Consider the following 18,934-nt stretch of genomic DNA (forward strand, 5'->3'; position numbering starts at 1 on the left):
CACACACACAGTCTGATATCTTTAGCAAATACCTCAGAGTGAAAAAAAAATATCTCCCCCAATCCAAAGCAGGTCAGGCAGATTCAGCTGTTTATTTGTGTTTGAACCCCACATCAGCAGCACGAAAAAAGGAGAGGAGTGAGTGGAAGTAACCAGGGCACAGCTAATATCTGAGAGAGAGGGAGAGAGAAAGAGAGAAGTAGTCCTGACCCATTTTCACGCCTCGGAGCAGCCACTAATGGACAGCTATAACCATCCCCAGGTCTTTGGAGACCTGCTGGAGAACGGTCTCTGGACTCTGCTCGCTTAGAGCTCACCAAGAAAAGCAGAGGAGAGAGAGAGAGAGAGAGGTGAAGGGAGGACAGAGACAGAGAGAGAGAACAATGAGAAAGAGAAAGACATAGAGACATAGATAATGTGAGAGAGGAGAGGCAGAGAAAGAAAGACATACAGAGAGAGACATAAAGAGATGGAATGAAAGAAAGACAAAGAGAAACAGAAAGGGAGAAAGAGAGAGAGAGTGCAAGACATATAGAGAGAGAAAGACACAGATAATGAGAGAGGGACAGAGAAAGAATGTGAAAGAGACGAGATAGAGCATGACATACAGAGAGAGAGACAAAATGAGAGAAAGACAGAAGAAACTGAGAAAGAACACCGAGAGCACAGACAGAGAAAAACAAAGAGAAAGAGAGAGACAGTAAGAGAAAGACATACAGAAAGAGACAGAGAGAAATAATTAGAAAGAGAGACAGAGAGATAGTTATCTTATGTTCTATTATGTTAGGAAAATTTAAACACAGCTTTCGCAATACAAATGTGATATATTTGTCATGCTAATAAAACTTTAAATTGAAAAGAATGTGAGAGAGACAGAGAGAGAGTGAAACAGAGAGAGAGAGAGACAGACAGACAGACAGACAGAGATTGTTTCATTGATGTGAGAAATTAATAGATTTTTATTTAATCTATTAAATGACCAAGATTCCATTCTTCCAAGCTATGGCTGAATGAAGTGACTAATATAATGAATTTAAAAAAATGCAAGAAGTCATGGGACAGCAGTGTGTGAATTGATCATGAAGTGCTGACTATGGGAACAGCTTGAAAAAGTTGTGAGGTCCTATCTTGTGAGTGAGGTTGAACACTGGCCAACAAGGCAAGGCAATGTGAATATGAGTGAGGTCTAAAGGTACCAGTTTAATGGGACAATCCATTTTTGAATTTAAGCATTGGCATTTAACAATCCTCAATCCACAGTGTCACAGGTGTACAGGGAATGTATCATAGAGGGTATTCCCACCCACAGTGGACAGGTGGTAATGATCATGACCATCTTTATCTGACTAGAAATGTCCATGCAAACAAATAAGTCAGAGACTCTGTCAGACATCACATCCACGTTTAATGCAGGGGCCCCACACACATATCCCACAAGTCATATCCTGCAGTGTATCATTCTTTAGCTTGATCTGACATTGCAAAAATCATTGGACATGGATACTAGTTCCTCACCCATGACTTCAGGCATGTCGGTGTAAATCTAGAATTAAACGGTTGTTTACAGAGCCTGGGCCTTGTGCAGAGACAGCGAGTGAAGAGTGTTGGGAATGGGAGATGATTGTTGTCACACCTCAGTGTGTGTGCGCACAGGTGTCAGTTTCCTGCTAACGTTCTAATCAAAGCGGTCCCCAGGACTCCCATCCTCCCAGCATGCAGCATAATCTAATAAGCCTCGACTTTCAGAAGCACTTTGGGGGGGAAAAAGAAAGTGTGACAAACGCTAGCACATAGCAGTGAGCAGAACATTTTGATCCTCATTAAAACAAGACTCTGTAGGACAACAGGATCAACCTGTTGTCAGGGTTTAGTTACAGTAACATTAAATGATAACACTTTCTTTGCAGGATACCTACATATGAGATTTATAGCACATTTATAAGCATTGAATTCTGCTTTCATAAAGCAATAGTTAAATATTTATGAAGAGCTTATACTAGTATTTAATTTATTATATATGTTTGTAAATAAATGAGGCTGTATTAGAATAACATGCATGTGTGTAGAATCATATTAAATGTATTTAAATATTGACTTAAAACACTGTATATACTTTTAATGTCATAAGACATTTTTATTTAAATACCCACTGCAGTCAGCAATGTTGTTAGGATGAAACTTGGAGCTCTGTTTGTATATTAGTATTTTTGTGTTTGACACAAATACAGTTCTCATTTTTTTTCTTTATCCACTCATTTTAAATGTTACCTGTCCTTCAAAAGCTTTTTCGACACACTTTCAGGATGGAGAATTTGCTTGCGGTAAAACCTGTTATAGGCAGTTTTTGAGGAGACCGTCTGCTGGTTGACATATAACTGGGAGTTTTCCCAATGCTTAAAATGAGTCTGTTTACCAGCTTGCTGGTTATGCCACAAGAGATAGAGGGTCAAAGTGAGAAAAGGCTCCAAGAAAATAATTGTTGTTGGTGGAGCACCATGTCGACTGTGGTCAACTGTGGAGCTTCAAAAGTAGCAACAGTAATCAGAGAAACTGACAACTCGCTGGCTAATAGTTTTTTGGATGAGCAAATTGACTTAAATGTGAAAAACATTGAACATGATGAGACACCTAAAGAAAATTAAACAATGTAAAAATAAACCGGTTGACCACATCAGTACTAGATTAGTAAATTAGTGTATGTTGACTCACCATACGCCTTCAAAACCAGGATGGATATCAAAAAGGTCAGCTGAGTCTGTCACATCATGCCATTGCTAAACTTACTTACTTTTAAAGTATTTTAAAGTACATTTACAGAATATATGTTATTACTCAAGTACTAAAGTATGATTCATTACACTGGGTGAATAGCAGTAGAAAAAGTCCCAAATAAATACAACAGGAATGGTAAAAAAAAATAAAAATAAAATAGGACAGGATTTTCATTTTGAGACGGCTCTGGGATGATTATTAAAAAGTTAGTCTGGAGCCTTGGGGAACTTTATTTACAGCCATATGATTCTGATTTGTTGGACAGGGGTTTGACCAGGCTTTGCTAATGAACACGACAGTATTATTGACCTGCACACTTTACAGAATGTACTGTGGTAAATACTGTATTCCACCTCTCTCTCTCTGTAACACGTTGGTGTGTGTTTTCATGGACGGCTGCTGGATTAGTTTGCTGGCAGGGAAAGGCGCTCTGTGCTGTCGTGTTGCGGAGCTCCCGGCTGTGTTATTTTGCCTGTCTCAGAGTGTAGTGTGTCAGACCTGTTTTTTTTTTTTTTTTTTTTTTTTGACAGCAATGTGAATTCTGCCCCATTACACAAGTCCAGCGCTGAAGGCAGACAGCAGCTCCGCCACAGTGGCTGAAAATGGTTGTATTGCTGCACAAACAGGAGCTGTATGTCTCTATGGCAACGCTCATCCTGGCCCCTAACCCCACCCGCTCAACAGCTGTACTACTGAGAGAAAAAGTAGACCACCAAACAGAGACAGCCCAGCAATGACACAGCCTGATGTAAACACTGGGGAACCCTTTGCCAACCCCTTGTAAAATGAGAAAAATAAAAGTCCCTAAACAAACATTAAAGCTTACTCAGAATAATGTGCCTTTTGTTCACATTTGACTATTCACTATATTTGTAAGACTTCAGACTACAAAGTTGGGGTGGGCGATATGGTCATAAAATATTATCACGATATTTCATGGTATTTTCACGATAATGATACTCTTGGCGATATGACAAAACACTGTATTAAAAAATATATATATATTACAAGAATACACTTCTGCAACAAAATGATTTTTTTAGAATTTCATTATTGCATCTGATAAGGCATGATATGGCACACCTAGGGCTGGGCGATATGGAAAAAAATCTTATCATGATATAGTTTTCCATATCAGCCGAAATCGATATGTATCACGATATAAATCAAATCACTTTCTGTTACACTTAAAGGTTTCTTTTTGCTCATAAATGACAGAATAAGGGAGTTATGGCCAAAATCACTAGCAGGCTTAGGGCCTTGTGGACAGCAGACACTAGGATCTCCACATCTTGCCAGGTGGGTACCCCCCCCCCCCCCTTAAACATCGCTAACTCTGAACCGGAGACGATTAGACGAGCTAACCTAACCTGGCAGACGAGGTAGCGGACCAGCGATACCTGCCTTCAGAAATCTGAACAAGCGTACCTCTTTAAATATATTGGTGAGGAGACTCCATGCCACATATTTAGAACTGCTCAGATGAACTTATCGTATAAATGCTGTTTATCCAGTAAATGGGAGAGAAGTAGCCGCTGTGTGGATCAGCTGTGTGAGGTTCAGAGTGAGGGGATTGGGGGATGGGGGGAGGGGTTGTTCTGGGCTGAGCAGAGGCAGTTCGGCGCGCTGCCTGATCGCGTGCTGCGCCTGTTCACAGCACTACTTAAACGGGAAATAGAAAATAAAGTTTATCGAATCCTATCGTCCCGGCTTATCATAGTTATCGCGATATATATTTTCCTTGATAACTATCGATATCGTTTTATCGCCCAGCACTAGGCACACCCCTAAAGTCAAAGTCAAAAGTCAAAGTCAAAGTCAAAGTTAAGATAATTAAGATATTAAAAAACACAACCATTTTATCAGATTTATAACAGAAGTCAATGATTCAGAATGTCACAATACTAATAATGCACTCCAAATATTTCCATATATCCAGGATTAAAGTAAAATAAATTATACTGGACAGATTAGTCTTTAGTAGATATATAATAGGAAATGAGAACAGTGTGAATTTTTCTTTTGCTAAAAACAGCAAAAAGTAGTACTCTGATGTGATAATTATAGGTGGGTGATCTGGCACGATATTTCAGGTTATAATATCCTTCACGATATTTAAAAACTATTGACGATATTGTCGTGTACGATACGATATGGCACACCCCTACTACAAAGAATTCATATTTCCATCTTAATTACTTTTTATTTCTACTTTTTGTGGACACATGTGGACACATTTAAATAGCTCGATATTTTTTCTCTCTTTTTCTATCTGTCTCTCTTTGTGGCTCTCTCAAATTCTTTCTTTGTCTTACTCTCTGTATGTATTTCTCTCTTTTTCTATCTGTCTCTCTTTGTCTCTCTCTGTGGCTCTCTCAAATTCTTTCTCTGTCTTTCTCTCTCTGTATGAAATTTACCAGAACACACCTCATTTCCAGATCACCACGATCATCAGTGTAAATGTATTTACAACACCGTTGCTGTTTAAAAGACACAGGCAGAAGGCATGAAAATAGACTGTTGGCATGGTGTAAGATAGCAATAAACATCACAATGTGCCTTTTAAGATAGAGCTCAAACATTATTCTCCCTGTTTCACCCCTTTTACAACATTGGATTTTGTCTTCCTGATGTTAGTGGTTAAATAAGTCAGGAGTCAGTTATTTAAATAAGGGAGTTGTTTCAGTCATGTGGGGACTGATGTCAGTAATTCAGCAGTTTGTTAATGGCTTCTGTTATTTTTAATGCTCAGTCATTGAGCAGTAAAAATAACATGAGTAAAAATAAAGCACAGTGCTGTTCGTACAGACACAGTTACCATGTTTACAGTTTAGTCCATATACTGAGTATACAGTTACAGTGTAATCCATATCTTTCTGCCACACAACAAATGGAAAGAGAGACCACTACAAAATGGAAAATTTTCAACATTTGCAACAGTAACGCAAATGTGGTGGTAGTATGTTATTTTTCATGTCACATGTCACAAATCTTTACTAAAAGGTAATAAATGGATATGTAGGTCTTATGAATTGGTCAGTGAGTGATCACAGCCTTGAAAAAAAATAATAGCAATTTTGAAAATACTCTCACACATAAATATTGTCTAACAATAAGCAGCCATAGCCCACAAAGCAGCAGAAGACTATCAGACAATAGCAGAATGATTTCACAAAGCCATTTTCAACTTCTAATGTAGATACAAAAAAGTATCCGCACCACTAAATGTAGCATATAAAATGCAGCATATGGAAAGTCCAGTTTACTGATACCATTTTAATAGAAACATATGGCTGCATTGAGCAAATTAATTGAACAAAAAAAAGTGGAGCATTTGTAAGAAAAGATTAAATGTTTAGAACACGGTTGAATCAATCATGAGTTGGATTTGTGCCACAGTCATTAAAACGTGAAACGTTCTTGAGTAGAGAGAAGAAAAGTTTTGCCCTGGCCCTTACAGTCCCCTATACATCATCAGACCTCTGTGGATAGACCTCAACAGAGCAGCACAGATAAGATGGCCCAAGAAGTTCACAGAACAAGGAGCCTTTTACAAGCATGAATGTGAGAAAACCTCCCAAACAAATTAAATTAATCCAAATCTGGCTCTTAGCTGGCTACAAAAAGCATTTATACATTTATAAGCTTGGATTCTTGACAAAAGTGATGATAAGTACTGAACATACAGGGTTCCTTTGGGCTCTTTTCCTTTTTTATTTTTTCATTTATTTTGAAACTACGAAACTTGCATGCCTCTGTGGAAATGTAGAATTCTGTGTAATATATTTAAGCAATAATACACAAGAGGGAGTGCTATAACTTCAGCACAGCAGTGCCAATATTACATGTTACAGCATGAACCTTAAGTGTATTATTGCGATTATACCACAGTTCCATTATCACTGTTTACTAAAAGATTTTAAGTTAAAGAGGATGAAAACAAATGATCTGTTTGGTAAAAAAAAAAAAGGTTAAAATTGTTTCATCGCTGCTCTGTTTGTAGCTGCGCTGTTTGGTTTGTAAGCGCTGCATCATTGCTAGGCTACCTGTACGTGGCAGAGTAAGACATGAAGAGCTTCGGTTACAGTGCATTACCGGCTGATAAGGGCACTCATAAAACGCCTCTCAGCCAATCACATTGCAGTGTCGGAACTAACTGTGGTATAATATGTAACAACCAATAACCTAAATTCTAGAAAATTAACCCCTTAACAAACCTTAGCCTGTATGCTCTACATGTGCAAGTGATACAAACCCATTTTTTCTGCAGTAAAATAAGTTATTTACATTTTAAAAACTTTAAGGACTTTGTCCACTGCCTGTCCACTGTCTTCTTCACTTAATAATTTCAGAAATCAACAACAAATTCTTAAAAAAAAAAAAAAAAAGACATTAAATACCAGACAACTGTTACAAAACAGAAGGTTTGGAGGACATTAAATATTTCATTTGTATTCACAAATATATCTACTTTTTTCTTTTGTTTTATTGTTTTTATTCATTATATTTGAACAGTTGCAGATTTACAATTACACTTAAGATTTTCAGTAACGTTTCTTACCAAACATTGCACCCTTGAATAGAAATCCTCAAAATTTAAGTGTGTAATATTAGGCAGAACATTTTTTTTTAATACTGGCCTGTTAAAGGGTTAATAAGTTATACAAGATTTTTCTTTACAAACTGCCTGGTTTGAATGCGGCCGAGAGAGATACCTAAAAGGAAAGAGACTAAAACAGGTAAAAAGGGTTAAAAAAGGAAATATGAAGAGCAGGTAAGCTCAGAGACAGTAATGAGAGGTATTATTATTAATCTGTAGAGACCCAAAATGGGGTGGGGGGTTATAGGAGACTAAAAGCAGAATAAATATGGCTTTTTATTGCTAGACAGCAGAAAGGCGAGACAGATGGAGGGGTGTGTTTGTACGCAGACATGGAAGCAGAACAGCTTGTGACTCGAGCAGGCCCGGCCGCATTTGGTCCTATTCCCAGAAACAGAGCGAGAGACTGGCAGACGCTTCACAAGGTTTACATAGATCCCGGGTCCTGTCGCTAAAGCCCCCAGCGCCAGGCCGACCATGCTCTCGGCCTGTTTGATGTGAGCCGCTCGGCCGGTCAGCATTAATAATGCACACGGGCCGCCTGCCTCTTCACGCCAGGGGAAACCATTGTCACTCGATAGAAACCAGAGGAGCCCAAACAAACCCCCTGTGGCAGAGATGTTCGGCATGCCAGCAGTGGGTACAGGGAGCGGCTGTGGAAATCTCACTCTCCTGAACTGGCGCTTCGGCAAAGGAAGCACCGGATCTCTTTAATTGATGCCTTAGCTCAAGCACTGGTATTTGATTGCAAAGGGAACAGGGAAATGACAGAGGCCTCCAAAGTGCAATGTTCCTCTGCTGCTCTTTTCTACTCACAGCCGAACCCACTCTTTAATAGTACCTCCAGTCTTCTGTTTGGACAGCTTCAGACAGTGCCAGGTCCATAGAGCAGGATTTTTATGAGTGTTTTCTACCTGCATGTTAAATAAGAAGTGCAGCAAATGACAAACAGAAAGCTTAGGCTGTTTAATTAAAGTAAACAAGGGCCTTCTCCGCATAAATAGCTTCGCAGTGTGCTCTATTGCTTGCCAGTGCCGCTTATTTACATAGCAATACCCATCAAAGTGGCAGGACTTGAAGTTGTGTTTGATGCTTGTGCTTCTCCTAACGACTTCACTTCGTTAAAAGTTGAGTTATTACTTTTGTTGTAATATTAAATACTGATGTGTAGATTTAACTAAATAATTTACATTAAGTTATACTAATAATTGTACTATTTACACTGCATTTACCTACTTTAGTAGCAGTTTTTTTTCTGTTTGTTTCATTGTCCACACAAAATATTACTCAATGTCATCAGCTGTGTTTTGTCACTAGTCTGCCTTTACACACTTTACCTGCTGTTGTGTATCAGTACTCTCAGTCTGCAACAGTAAATAATAATGTTGTCATTGTTTCCAGATTTTATGAAATGTCATGAAATCATAAAATTCTGCAGAGGGCTTTTAAGTTAAAAACTACAGATTCAGGAGGAAGACAGGGAGGTGAGAGAAGAGAGGAGTGAGAGATGTAGATTTAACTAGCTAATGTTAAGTTCTTGTAGTAAAAAAAAAAATCATAATGTAATACAATATTTCAGTAATACAATTAATTTTAGTGCTGGGAATTGTTCTGTGGTAGAGCCTGTAAAACTGACACTAAGAATAATAGTATTTATGGGAGTGAAGAACTAAAATGTTGATTAACATACATGGTCTATCAGATTAGGAATTACACCTCTTGAGACCTGGGCATCTTATTTTTGTCTAGCTCTTTGGGATTAGAAGGACACAACAAGTATAAAAACTAAACTTTGCCTTTGTACAGGAAGTCACTCATATTAGGCCAGTAGTTTTTTAACATAAACAGTTTATGAACATTTAAAATTTATCGTTGGCATTTAGAATCAGAAGGACACAATTATCCAAAAATCAACTTTTAATTTCTACAGAATTTTTCGTCTTTTAATTTGGTGCGCCTTATGTATAAAATGTACTGGTCAGGTTGTAAGGAGCGGTAAATATACAGGAGTTTCAGTGAAGTTTCTCCAGCACCAAGACTAGAGCAGCATAAGCATTAGCCTAACCAATATGACCACTACCACTAGGACAAACTGCTAGCTGATCATGCCCTGGCTTACTGAAACACTCAGGGTTCATCAGTGTATTGCTTTCGGGCAGCATTTACTAGTGCTAAATGCTGTTAACCACGGTTAGCGCTGCTGTTAACCACACTAAAATATAGGAAATCTAAGCGTATTGTAAATAAACTGAAGTGCTTTACTCACCCAAATAAACAGTTTTCAGGAGGGAAATCTGTGTAGATTACCATCCAGCGCTTGTTTGACTTTGAAAATGTTTTTTTTTTTTTTTTTTTTTTTTTTAGAAATTATAGTTTAGTTTACTTAGGCTCTTCCCCAGTAAAGGGGAAACATGGCAACGCCCTTGTTCCTAACTATTGTCACTTAAAATGCATCTTATAATCTGATTCACCCTATGTATGAAACTAGATAAAAAAATGACATTCATTGACATTCAGTGCGTCTTGTGCACCTTATAATCAGTTTTTGGCTGGCTCATTTTTCTGTCTGGACTGGGATTCCCGCTCTCTTGTTTTCAATCAATTAAGCTTAGTGTTGTCTCATGACCAGTAGATGGTACAGGCATGGTCTCCATATAAGGCCAAAGGGTGAATGTTAAAACATCTAATTATCATGGTGTAGAGAATATGCAGAGAATGTAATGTCCCCATATAAAGTCGCAGGGTCTCAAGAGATTTAGCACAAACAAATATAAAGTTCCAAAAATTATGGGTTAAATTTTATGCTTGCAGTACCATATTGAGATGCTTTGCGTACCAGTAGTGGTCATGTACCACAGTTTGAGAACCACTAGTATAGTTTATGCCGATTATGCTTACTGTGACGTAAATCGGCGATTTCTTGCAGAAGTGCCTCTGCTAAAGCATCAGTTGAAACAAATACCGCAGATTAATTAACACATCATGGTCGTCAGGAAAAGCCGTTCCTTATGTCTTAGAATTAGGACGGATGTTGAAGGTCATTTTTTTTTCCCTCTCAAAGTGCTTTAAGAGAGTTGAGGATTGGATCTGAGTCTGGTTTGTTGACAGATGACAAGTCTTTTGAGGGAAGACATATTTAACATCCCCTGCTCAAGAGGGACTGGAAACTAGACTGTGTCACGCTTTCATCTCTCAAGGTCACTTGAGGTGAGCCAGTTAATTTGGTTCACCTTGGCCACCATGCTGCACCCCACTGAGTCTGCTTCAGCGCTGGCCTTTTTTTTCCACTTCTTTCTTTTTACACGTCCTGTAGTTTAGCTGCTGCTGCTGGTGTAATGGTGTAATGCTCTGATGTGAAGAGGTTATCTTTTGATGCTGTCATGTGACCAAAGGCAGCAAGTTTTTGAACGCAGCAAGTTCTGAACAGCGCTTTGCTTTACATTTCATTTAGCTTGTGGCCTTAACCTGGCATGATCTGTAAATACTGAGCAGGTGGCCTGTCGGTTTCTTGTTTACATAATGACTGCATGGATACGTGGGTAAGCGAACTACTTGCTGCATTTTCAGCTTGAATAACTGTCTGAGCCAAGGCTGAGCAGCTACATCCAAGCCTTACATCATGAAACTCAATGCAAAACGTAGGATAAAGTGCTCACCAAACGCAAGGTAATCTGATGGATAAATCTGGGTTTGCATTGTGTCAAGCATAAAGTTTGGTAGGGATTATGGGATTATGGTGTGAGTTTTTTTTTTAATTAGGCTGGGCCCCTTATTTTCATTGAAAGGAAATTTTAATGCTTCAGCATACAAAGAGATTTGCAGTCAACTGCATTTCCTTTGTTAATATACATGCATTCATGCATGTCAGGCCTGCAAAACAATCCAAAAAAGTTGGAATGAGGGAAATTAAGTAAAAACAATTAAATTATGTGATTTAAAACGTGATGATAAAGGTATCTTTGGTGTAGTGGAAACTTGCATTGTGATCAGACATATCAGTATTTCAGATATTTTATACATCCCTAATTCATACCAGACTGTGCCGAAGACGAATGTGTGTATTTTAAAATTAAAACTTTTAATTAAAAACATAATATGAGAAAAATGTGGATTATGGGCCCTTCAAAAAGTACAGTGAATAGATGAAAACTTGTAAACCATGAAACGCTTGATATAAAAGGTTTCTCAAAGCTCAAAGGGAACTGAAAAGCTGAATGTGTTAAAAAGAGAGAGTGACAAGAGCGCAAGAGCGCGGGAGTGAGTGATAGAGTGAGACAAGGCGCTAGCCATAGTCGCATTTTCAACATAACCTGCTCTCACCCACGCGAGCTTCCAACGCGACTGTGCTGCTTTCGTCTTCTCCACGACTTTTAATTACCTCTGCTGTCACACTCGCCCCCCAGGTGATAAAGAGGTGGCATGTGCACACTCATTGCGCACACACACACACACACACACACACACACACATCCTGCTGCAAACAGCGAGGCCCGCGGGTGAGACGGCTTACCGTCAAAAGCAGTTGACGCCCTGGCGAACAGTTGCTTCGGCCTGGTTGGCCAGCCGTACACACACTCACCTCTCACACACACACTCACGTGCTGAGGAGTGGGTATCGGAGGCAAGATGGCACTTTTAATCCAAAGGCCTTTGTGTCCAGGCCGGCAGGGGGACAGCAGATGTCCTAGCCCTATGTAGGTCACGCTTTGTGCTGGGCGGCCGCGTCTTTTGCCATCTGGCCACCCTGTGTCTTTGTCAGCTGCGTGAAAATATGAATTGCTGCAAGGTGACCTCTGAGACAGAGGCACCTCAAATCAAATCAAATCAAATTTATTTGTATAGCGCTTTTTACAACTGGTGTTGGCACAAAGCAGCTTTACAGAAACATGATTACAGGACAAAGAATCAGGCAAAACATTAAACATAGAAAATACAGAATACAGAACCCCCAGTGAGCGCGGAGGCAAGGAAAAACTCCCTCAGAGCCGCAGGAGGAGGAAGAAACCTTGGGAGGACCAAGACTCACATTAAAGGGGGGACCATCCTACCACTGGTCAAATGGCTTTTAAATTAATTTTTAAAAAGTCTTTCATACATCCACATAGGTTTTATATATTCAGGTGTATAGCAGCTCCACTAATGGCTTATAGAGTAAGATGGATGATGAGCAGCTGATCTGTGGTGGTGGATGGAGAAGAGCTGACTTCAGAAACTTCCAGTCTGGCCAGACAGAGGACATGAGAGCCTGAGGGTCCAACATCCCTCGGTATCGGGTCAGACAGGTGGGCAGTCAGTAACTCGGAGGAAGGCAGAGAGATGGAATTAGTTTTGACTGGATTTATGTAAAACAGAGAATATAAAACATTATCAGAGTGTGGCAAATGACTCCGGCAGATCTAAATAAAACAGCCTAACTAAAGCCAGAGAGCCAGAAGGTAACATAGACATGAAGGCTCCCTGAAACACTGGCATCCACCCACTCCACCGTCCACAAACCTGAGTGACCGTGTGCAGTGGGAGAACAGCAGCACCAGCATCTCAGTTTACCACAATTCCCTCTGTCCATGAACCCCTGAATCTGCAGCCTTATCTAAAGGGAAAAACATTAATTACCAAAAGCTAAACTAAACAAGTAAGTTTTCAGTCTAGACTTAAAGATTGAGACTGTGTCTGAGTCCCGAACATATTCGGGGAGATTATTCCAGAGTTGAGGCGCTTTATAAGAGAAAGCTCTTCCTCCTGCAGAGCTCCTCTGAATTTTAGGAACTACTAATAAACCAGCACCCTGAGATCTAAGTAATCGCGGTGGTTCATAACAGGAGATGAGGTCTTGTAAATACTCAGGAGCGAGCCCGTGTAGGGCTTTATACGTTAACAGGAGAATTTTATAGTCTATGCGGAATTTGACTGGAAGCCAGTGCAGTGCTGATAGTACTGGACTAATATGGTTAAATTTTCTCGTTTTAGTAAGGACCCTGGCTGCAGCATTTTGAACTAGCTGAAGTTTATTTAAGTTATTGCCGGAACATCCAGACAGTAGCGCATTACAATAATCTAGCCTTGAGGTAATAAAGGCATGTACTAATTTTTCTGTGTCATGCAGTGATAGGGCATTTCTTAGCTTGGCAATATTACGGAGGTGTAGAAAAGCTGTTCTAGTAACATTAGATTAGATGTGTTTATCGAATGCTAGATCTGAATCTATGATAACTCCAAGGTTTTTAGCTGCTGAACCAGGGGTGGCTGAGAAGTCAGCCAGATTTAGCATTAAGTCTGATAATTTATTTCTAGCAGCTTTGGGGCCTAAAAGGAGAACTTCTGTTTTATCACTATTTAATAGGAGGAAGTTGTGCGACATCCATGATTTTACATCTTCTACACAATCCTCGATTTTCTTTAATCTCACTCTGTCATCAGGTTTGGCTGATATGAAGAGCTGCTTGTCATCCGCATAACAATGAAAATTCACATCATGTTTTCTAATAACCAGTGGGAGCATATATAATGTAAATAATAACGGTCCTAATATAGAGCCTTGTGGAATTCTGTATCTTACCTTTGTATAACTGGAAGACATATCATTTAACCTCACAAACTGATAGCGATCGGTTAAGTACGATTTAAACCATGCTAAGGCAGTTCCGGTTACACCGACCATGTTCTCTAATCTTTCTAAAAGGATAGTATGATCTATTGTATCAAAGGCTGCGCTCAGATCCAGAAGTACGAGTAGGGAAACACAGCCTTGGTCGGCGGCTATAAGTAGACCGTTTGTTATTCTAACTAAAGCTGTCTCAGTGCTATGATAAGGCCTAAATCCAGATTGAAATTTTTCATAGATCTGGTTTCTTTGCAGGTAAGAGCAAAGTTGTTGGGCTACAGCTTTTTCTAAAATCTTAGAAATAAAGGGTAAGTTTGAAATAGGTCTATAGTTAGACAGTACACTAGGATCAAGATTTGGTTTCTTGATCAGAGGTTTAATTACAGCTGTTTTAAAGGCTTTGGGTACATGGCCCAGGGTGAGTGATGAGTTTACTATCATTAACAGAGGTTTAATTATATCTGGTAGTACCTGCTTTAATAATTTTGTGGGAACAGCATCAAGTGTGCAGGTTGTGCTGTTTGAAGAGGAGATAATTTTCTCTAGTTCTAGTTGTGGAAGTGGGTTAAAGACTTCCAACCTAACTTCTGTAACAGGGTTTTGTTCTAGATCAGCCAGACCAGATGACAGAGAGGATGTAATATTTATCTGTTTAATTTTATCCCGAATGTTTTCAATTTTACTATTGAAGAAGTCCATAAAATCGTTGCTGGTGTGAATGGCTGGAATCTGAGGTTCAGTACCTGCCTGGTTTTTAGTTAATTTGGAAATAACACTAAAGAGAACTCTAGGATTATTTTTATTTATCTCGATCTGTGAGGCCAGATACGCTGAGCGGGCTTTATTTAGTTCTTTTCTATATTTTACAAGACTGTCTTTCCACGCAGAGTGAAACACTTCCAGTTTAGTTGATCGATATTTACGCTCTACATTTCGTACTAACTGCTTTAAGGTACGAGTTTGATCATTGTACCACGGTGCGAGCTTTTTCTGTCTCTCTATTTTGTGTTTAAGGGGTGCTACAACATCTAAGGTAGAGCGAAAGGTATTTTCTAAACCTTCGGTTAGTTTGTCTAGTTCTACTGGGTCTATAGGAGAATATATTAGAGTTGATAAGTCTGGAAGCTTATCTGTAAATTGTTGGGCTGTAAAAGGCGTAATTGAACGTTTTACAGAGTAGCTGGGGGATGTACGTATATTATGACTAAGATGTAAATTAAGTGAAATAAGGTAATGATCTGAAATTGCGGAGGTTTGAGAACGAATATTCGGGTTATCTATGCTCACACCCAGGGTCAAAACTAAATCCAGAGTATGATTACAGTAATGAGTAGGTCCTGTTATATTTTGAATAATACCAACTGAGTCTAAAATCGATGTGAATGCCTTTTTTAATGGATCATCCAATTTTTCGAAATGAATGTTGAAGTCTCCAACTATAATCACTTTATCATTACTTACTGCTAAGTCTGTGACAAAATCACTAAATTCTTTAAAAAATTCTAAATAGGGCCCTGGTGGTCTGTAGATGTTAATTAAAGAAAATGCATTCTTTTTTGTAACTGGATTAATTATACTGGTGTAAAGAAGCTCAAAAGAAGTAAAATTTTCATAGTGTTTCTGATTGCTAACTAAGGTACTTTGGAAAAATATGCAGACCCCACCTCCTCTACCGGACAATCTCGGATTGTGTATATAATTATAGCCTGCAGGGGTGGCTTCATTTAATGCTACATATTCATTTGGCCTAATCCAGGTTTCTGTCAGACACAGAACATCGAATTTCTGATCAGTTATCATTTCATTCACAAGAACTGCTTTTGAATTTAGAGATCTAATATTAAGTAAACCAATCTTTAGGCTTGAAATGTTAGTACTACAGTCTGGATATGATTGTTTAATATAAGTTAAGTTATTTAGATTTACTGTTTTAGTTTTTTGATGTTTTTGTTTGACTCGGGGGACAGACACAGTCTGAATACATTGGTATCTAGGTAACGTCTCTTTGCAGCTCGCAGACGGTCGGTTGAGCCTCTCTGTCTGCGGCCTGGTCCCGGTTGTGGATTGTCGGCAGCTTCTAATACTACTCTGCCGACTAGCTAAAAGACTATGAGCTATGCTGCATGAAAGTAAGGCAGCACCCTCCCGCGTGGGGTGGACACCATCCCTACCTAAAAGACCAGGCTTGCCCTCAAACTGTAGCCAGTTATCTATAAAGCCCACATGATTTTCTGCACACCACTTGGACATCCAGCGGTTCAGCGAAGAAAGCCTGCTGTAAGCTTCATCACCACGCCTCATTGGGATGGGGCCAGAGCAGATTACCTCCTCGGACAGCGTCTGGGCCTGTTTAATCACCTCTTTAATATTAGCCTTAGTTACTTCAGACTGCTGCAGACGAATATCATTGGCCCCTACATGAATTACTACCCTCGAATATCTCCTATTCCCTAACCTGAGGTTGCCACTAATGTCCGGTGCTCTGGCTCCCGGTAAACAAGTAACTGTTGCCGCTGGTGCCCCTAAAGGAGTAGCTAATTTCACGTGCCGGAAGATAGAGTCTCCTATCACCAGAGTACCTTTAACAGGCTCCTCAGTTGGTGCTTCACTGAGTGGGGCAAACCTGTTTGACATGTGAACTGGGGGAGCGTGGTGTTTAGGTGGGCTGGCTGTGGCCTTTGCGGTAGCATTAGCCTTAGCCTTTCGACTATGCCGCCGAGACGTTACCCATTCCCCCCCGCTGCGAGGGCTCTAAGGCCGGAGTCGAGGGGGTACTAACTCTCCCTGAGACACCCGGGGCTGCTAACAGTGAATCCTGCTGTCTATCCCTTATTAAACCCCGGACGTGCAGCTCTAACTTATTCACCTTATCCACCAAGGTGCTAACTATCTCACACTTAGTACAAATACCACTATTGTTACCAGTATCGGTGGATAAGGGATCTAAGCTATACATGCCACACTCTAAACAGGTGTAAACATGAGCAGAAGCCATGGAGAAAAAAGCACTCACCTTGTTTCAGTTGAAATTAGAAACTTACACAAACAAACTGCAGCAGCAAACAGCTAATCCAGCAAACCTGAGGAAAAAGTCTATAAAAGTAGACTGAGAGTGGATTAATAGGTGTGTAGAGCAAAGAGGAAGCAGACTAAAAGTGGATTAGTAAGTGTGAAGAGAGTAAAAGAGAAGAAAACAGAGAAAAGTGTAGAAGCTGAAGTGTAGAGTGTGGTCTCTCTAGCACCTGTGGGCTAGAGAGACCACACGCTGCCACTATGAGCAGGAGGTCACAGGTTCGACACCCCACTCATGCAGCTTTGCCATGGCCCTGCTCCCTATGGGTGGGTAGATGGCACTCTCTCCCCACATCACTCCTACAGTGATGTCTGTAGCACAGGGCGTCTGTGAGCTGAGGTACCGGAGCCGAGCCGCTGCGCTGTCCTCCAAGCGTGGTAACTGCTCGGCAATGCTGCATCAGCAGCAGCTCGAAAAAAAGCGGTGGCTGACTTCACATGTTTCGGAGGAAACTTCACCCACCTGGTGTGTTGGGGCATTACTAGTGATAGAGGGAGTCCTAATGAGTGGGTTGGGTAATTGGCCGTGTAAATTGGGGAGAAAATGGGAAAAATTAGAAATACAATTTTGAGGAAAGAAAAAAAAAATGACATTTGATGAAGCTGTGTATTCCAGGGTCTTGTTTCACGAAAGCAGTTTTCCCTTGCAGTTGGAAGATTTTGCAGGATGCACGTTTCACAAATATGTGTATATATATATATATATATATATAAAGGAAATTGTGCAGTGGAGGGTTGCAAAAACTCATGATATGCAAATTAAATGCATTGTATTTATAGGAAGTTATATTGGAAGGGGGAGGTGCCTCAAGCCTGATCCTCCTCACAAAATGTTGTTTTTACATAACAACACTAAACATCAAGTAAATGAAAAAATGATCAGGATGTATCATTGACTATTATGGAAACATACTAAGTTTAAGCACTGCCAGCTCTTGTCAGCAGCACTTCAGCCTGTGTGTTCCGTCACGGTATCTGTGTTTGTTTTGGCCTCTGACTCCTCCTGCTGCTCATTCTCCAACACTAACTCCACCCCGAGGTTGCCAATACACAACAATGAGTGAGCGGTGCTGCAGCATGGAAGCTCACAAGTGGGCTGGTTTAAGCTAATACAGCTAGTGGTGCATAAAGTTAGCTAACTATGGATAAAGTTCACACGATCCAGTTTACAATGTGACTCGTCGTTGCTTGCCATGGTAGAAGTTACTGAACTCATCTTGCACTGGATTGTGTAGATTTAGTTTCCTCAACTTGGCAACCCAAGGGAGCTTCACGTCTGGGTAGGGGTGGGCGGAGCTGACAAATCTCTGTGGTGTTTTGAAATTGGACTGCTAGCTGTAGCTATTTCACACACTCGCTCTCACTTCCTACTGAATGCTCCTTTAATTAATTAAATAATTTAATATATACACAATATAGTTGCGCTGGAGGGGTTAAGAAAGGGACGATTTTTTTACATAAAGATTTAATAAGGGTTAAGCACAATCCATGACTGCAGTGCTGCTATAAATATATAAATTGAATTAAATCTGAGTATTTTCTAAATGTAATGCACCCAAAACCAAAACAGGAGATGATCTGAGGCGTTTAGAAGCTGGAACAGAAATGAACAGTCAGTGTGTTTCTCAACCGTTGCTTCTGACACAATTCGTCTTTGGTGCTTTTCTTTAATTACAAAGCTCCCAGAAGACTGAGCGGGGTAGTTAACTAGTGAAATAAGCATTAAAGCAATTATTGGGTCAGAATGAATACAATTCTGTCATCTTTAATCATTAGGGGAGTCTGTGCCTGGAAGAAAAACATATTCTACACTGCTGAATCAAGAGAGCCGGGAGAGGCAGGAGAGATGAGTTGAGACAGTGATCTTTCTGTGGAAATTGATTTTTATT

The 18,934-nt window shown here is 39.9% G+C and overlaps 1 protein-coding gene across 4 annotated transcripts in view; it reads left to right on the forward strand.

The window, feature by feature from the left end:
* LOC103021983 (1-phosphatidylinositol 4,5-bisphosphate phosphodiesterase beta-1) overlaps nt 1-18,934 on the forward strand; it is a 174,060-nt gene that overhangs the window by 150,043 nt on the left and 5,083 nt on the right. The window contains exon 33 of one of the 4 annotated variants that reach the window (XM_022686776.2): nt 3,303-3,602. The exons of the other annotated variants lie outside the window; for them this stretch is intronic. Within the exon in view, the coding sequence (XP_022542497.2) occupies nt 3,303-3,341 (39 nt within the window). The 3' untranslated portion in view covers nt 3,342-3,602. Of the gene's footprint in view, nt 1-3,302; nt 3,603-18,934 lie in introns of those variants that run through there. 4 annotated transcript variants of the gene reach the window in all.

The sequence above is a fragment of the Astyanax mexicanus genome, chromosome 1 (assembly GCF_023375975.1).
Source record: "Astyanax mexicanus isolate ESR-SI-001 chromosome 1, AstMex3_surface, whole genome shotgun sequence".
NCBI classification, from domain to species: domain Eukaryota; kingdom Metazoa; phylum Chordata; class Actinopteri; order Characiformes; family Acestrorhamphidae; genus Astyanax; species Astyanax mexicanus.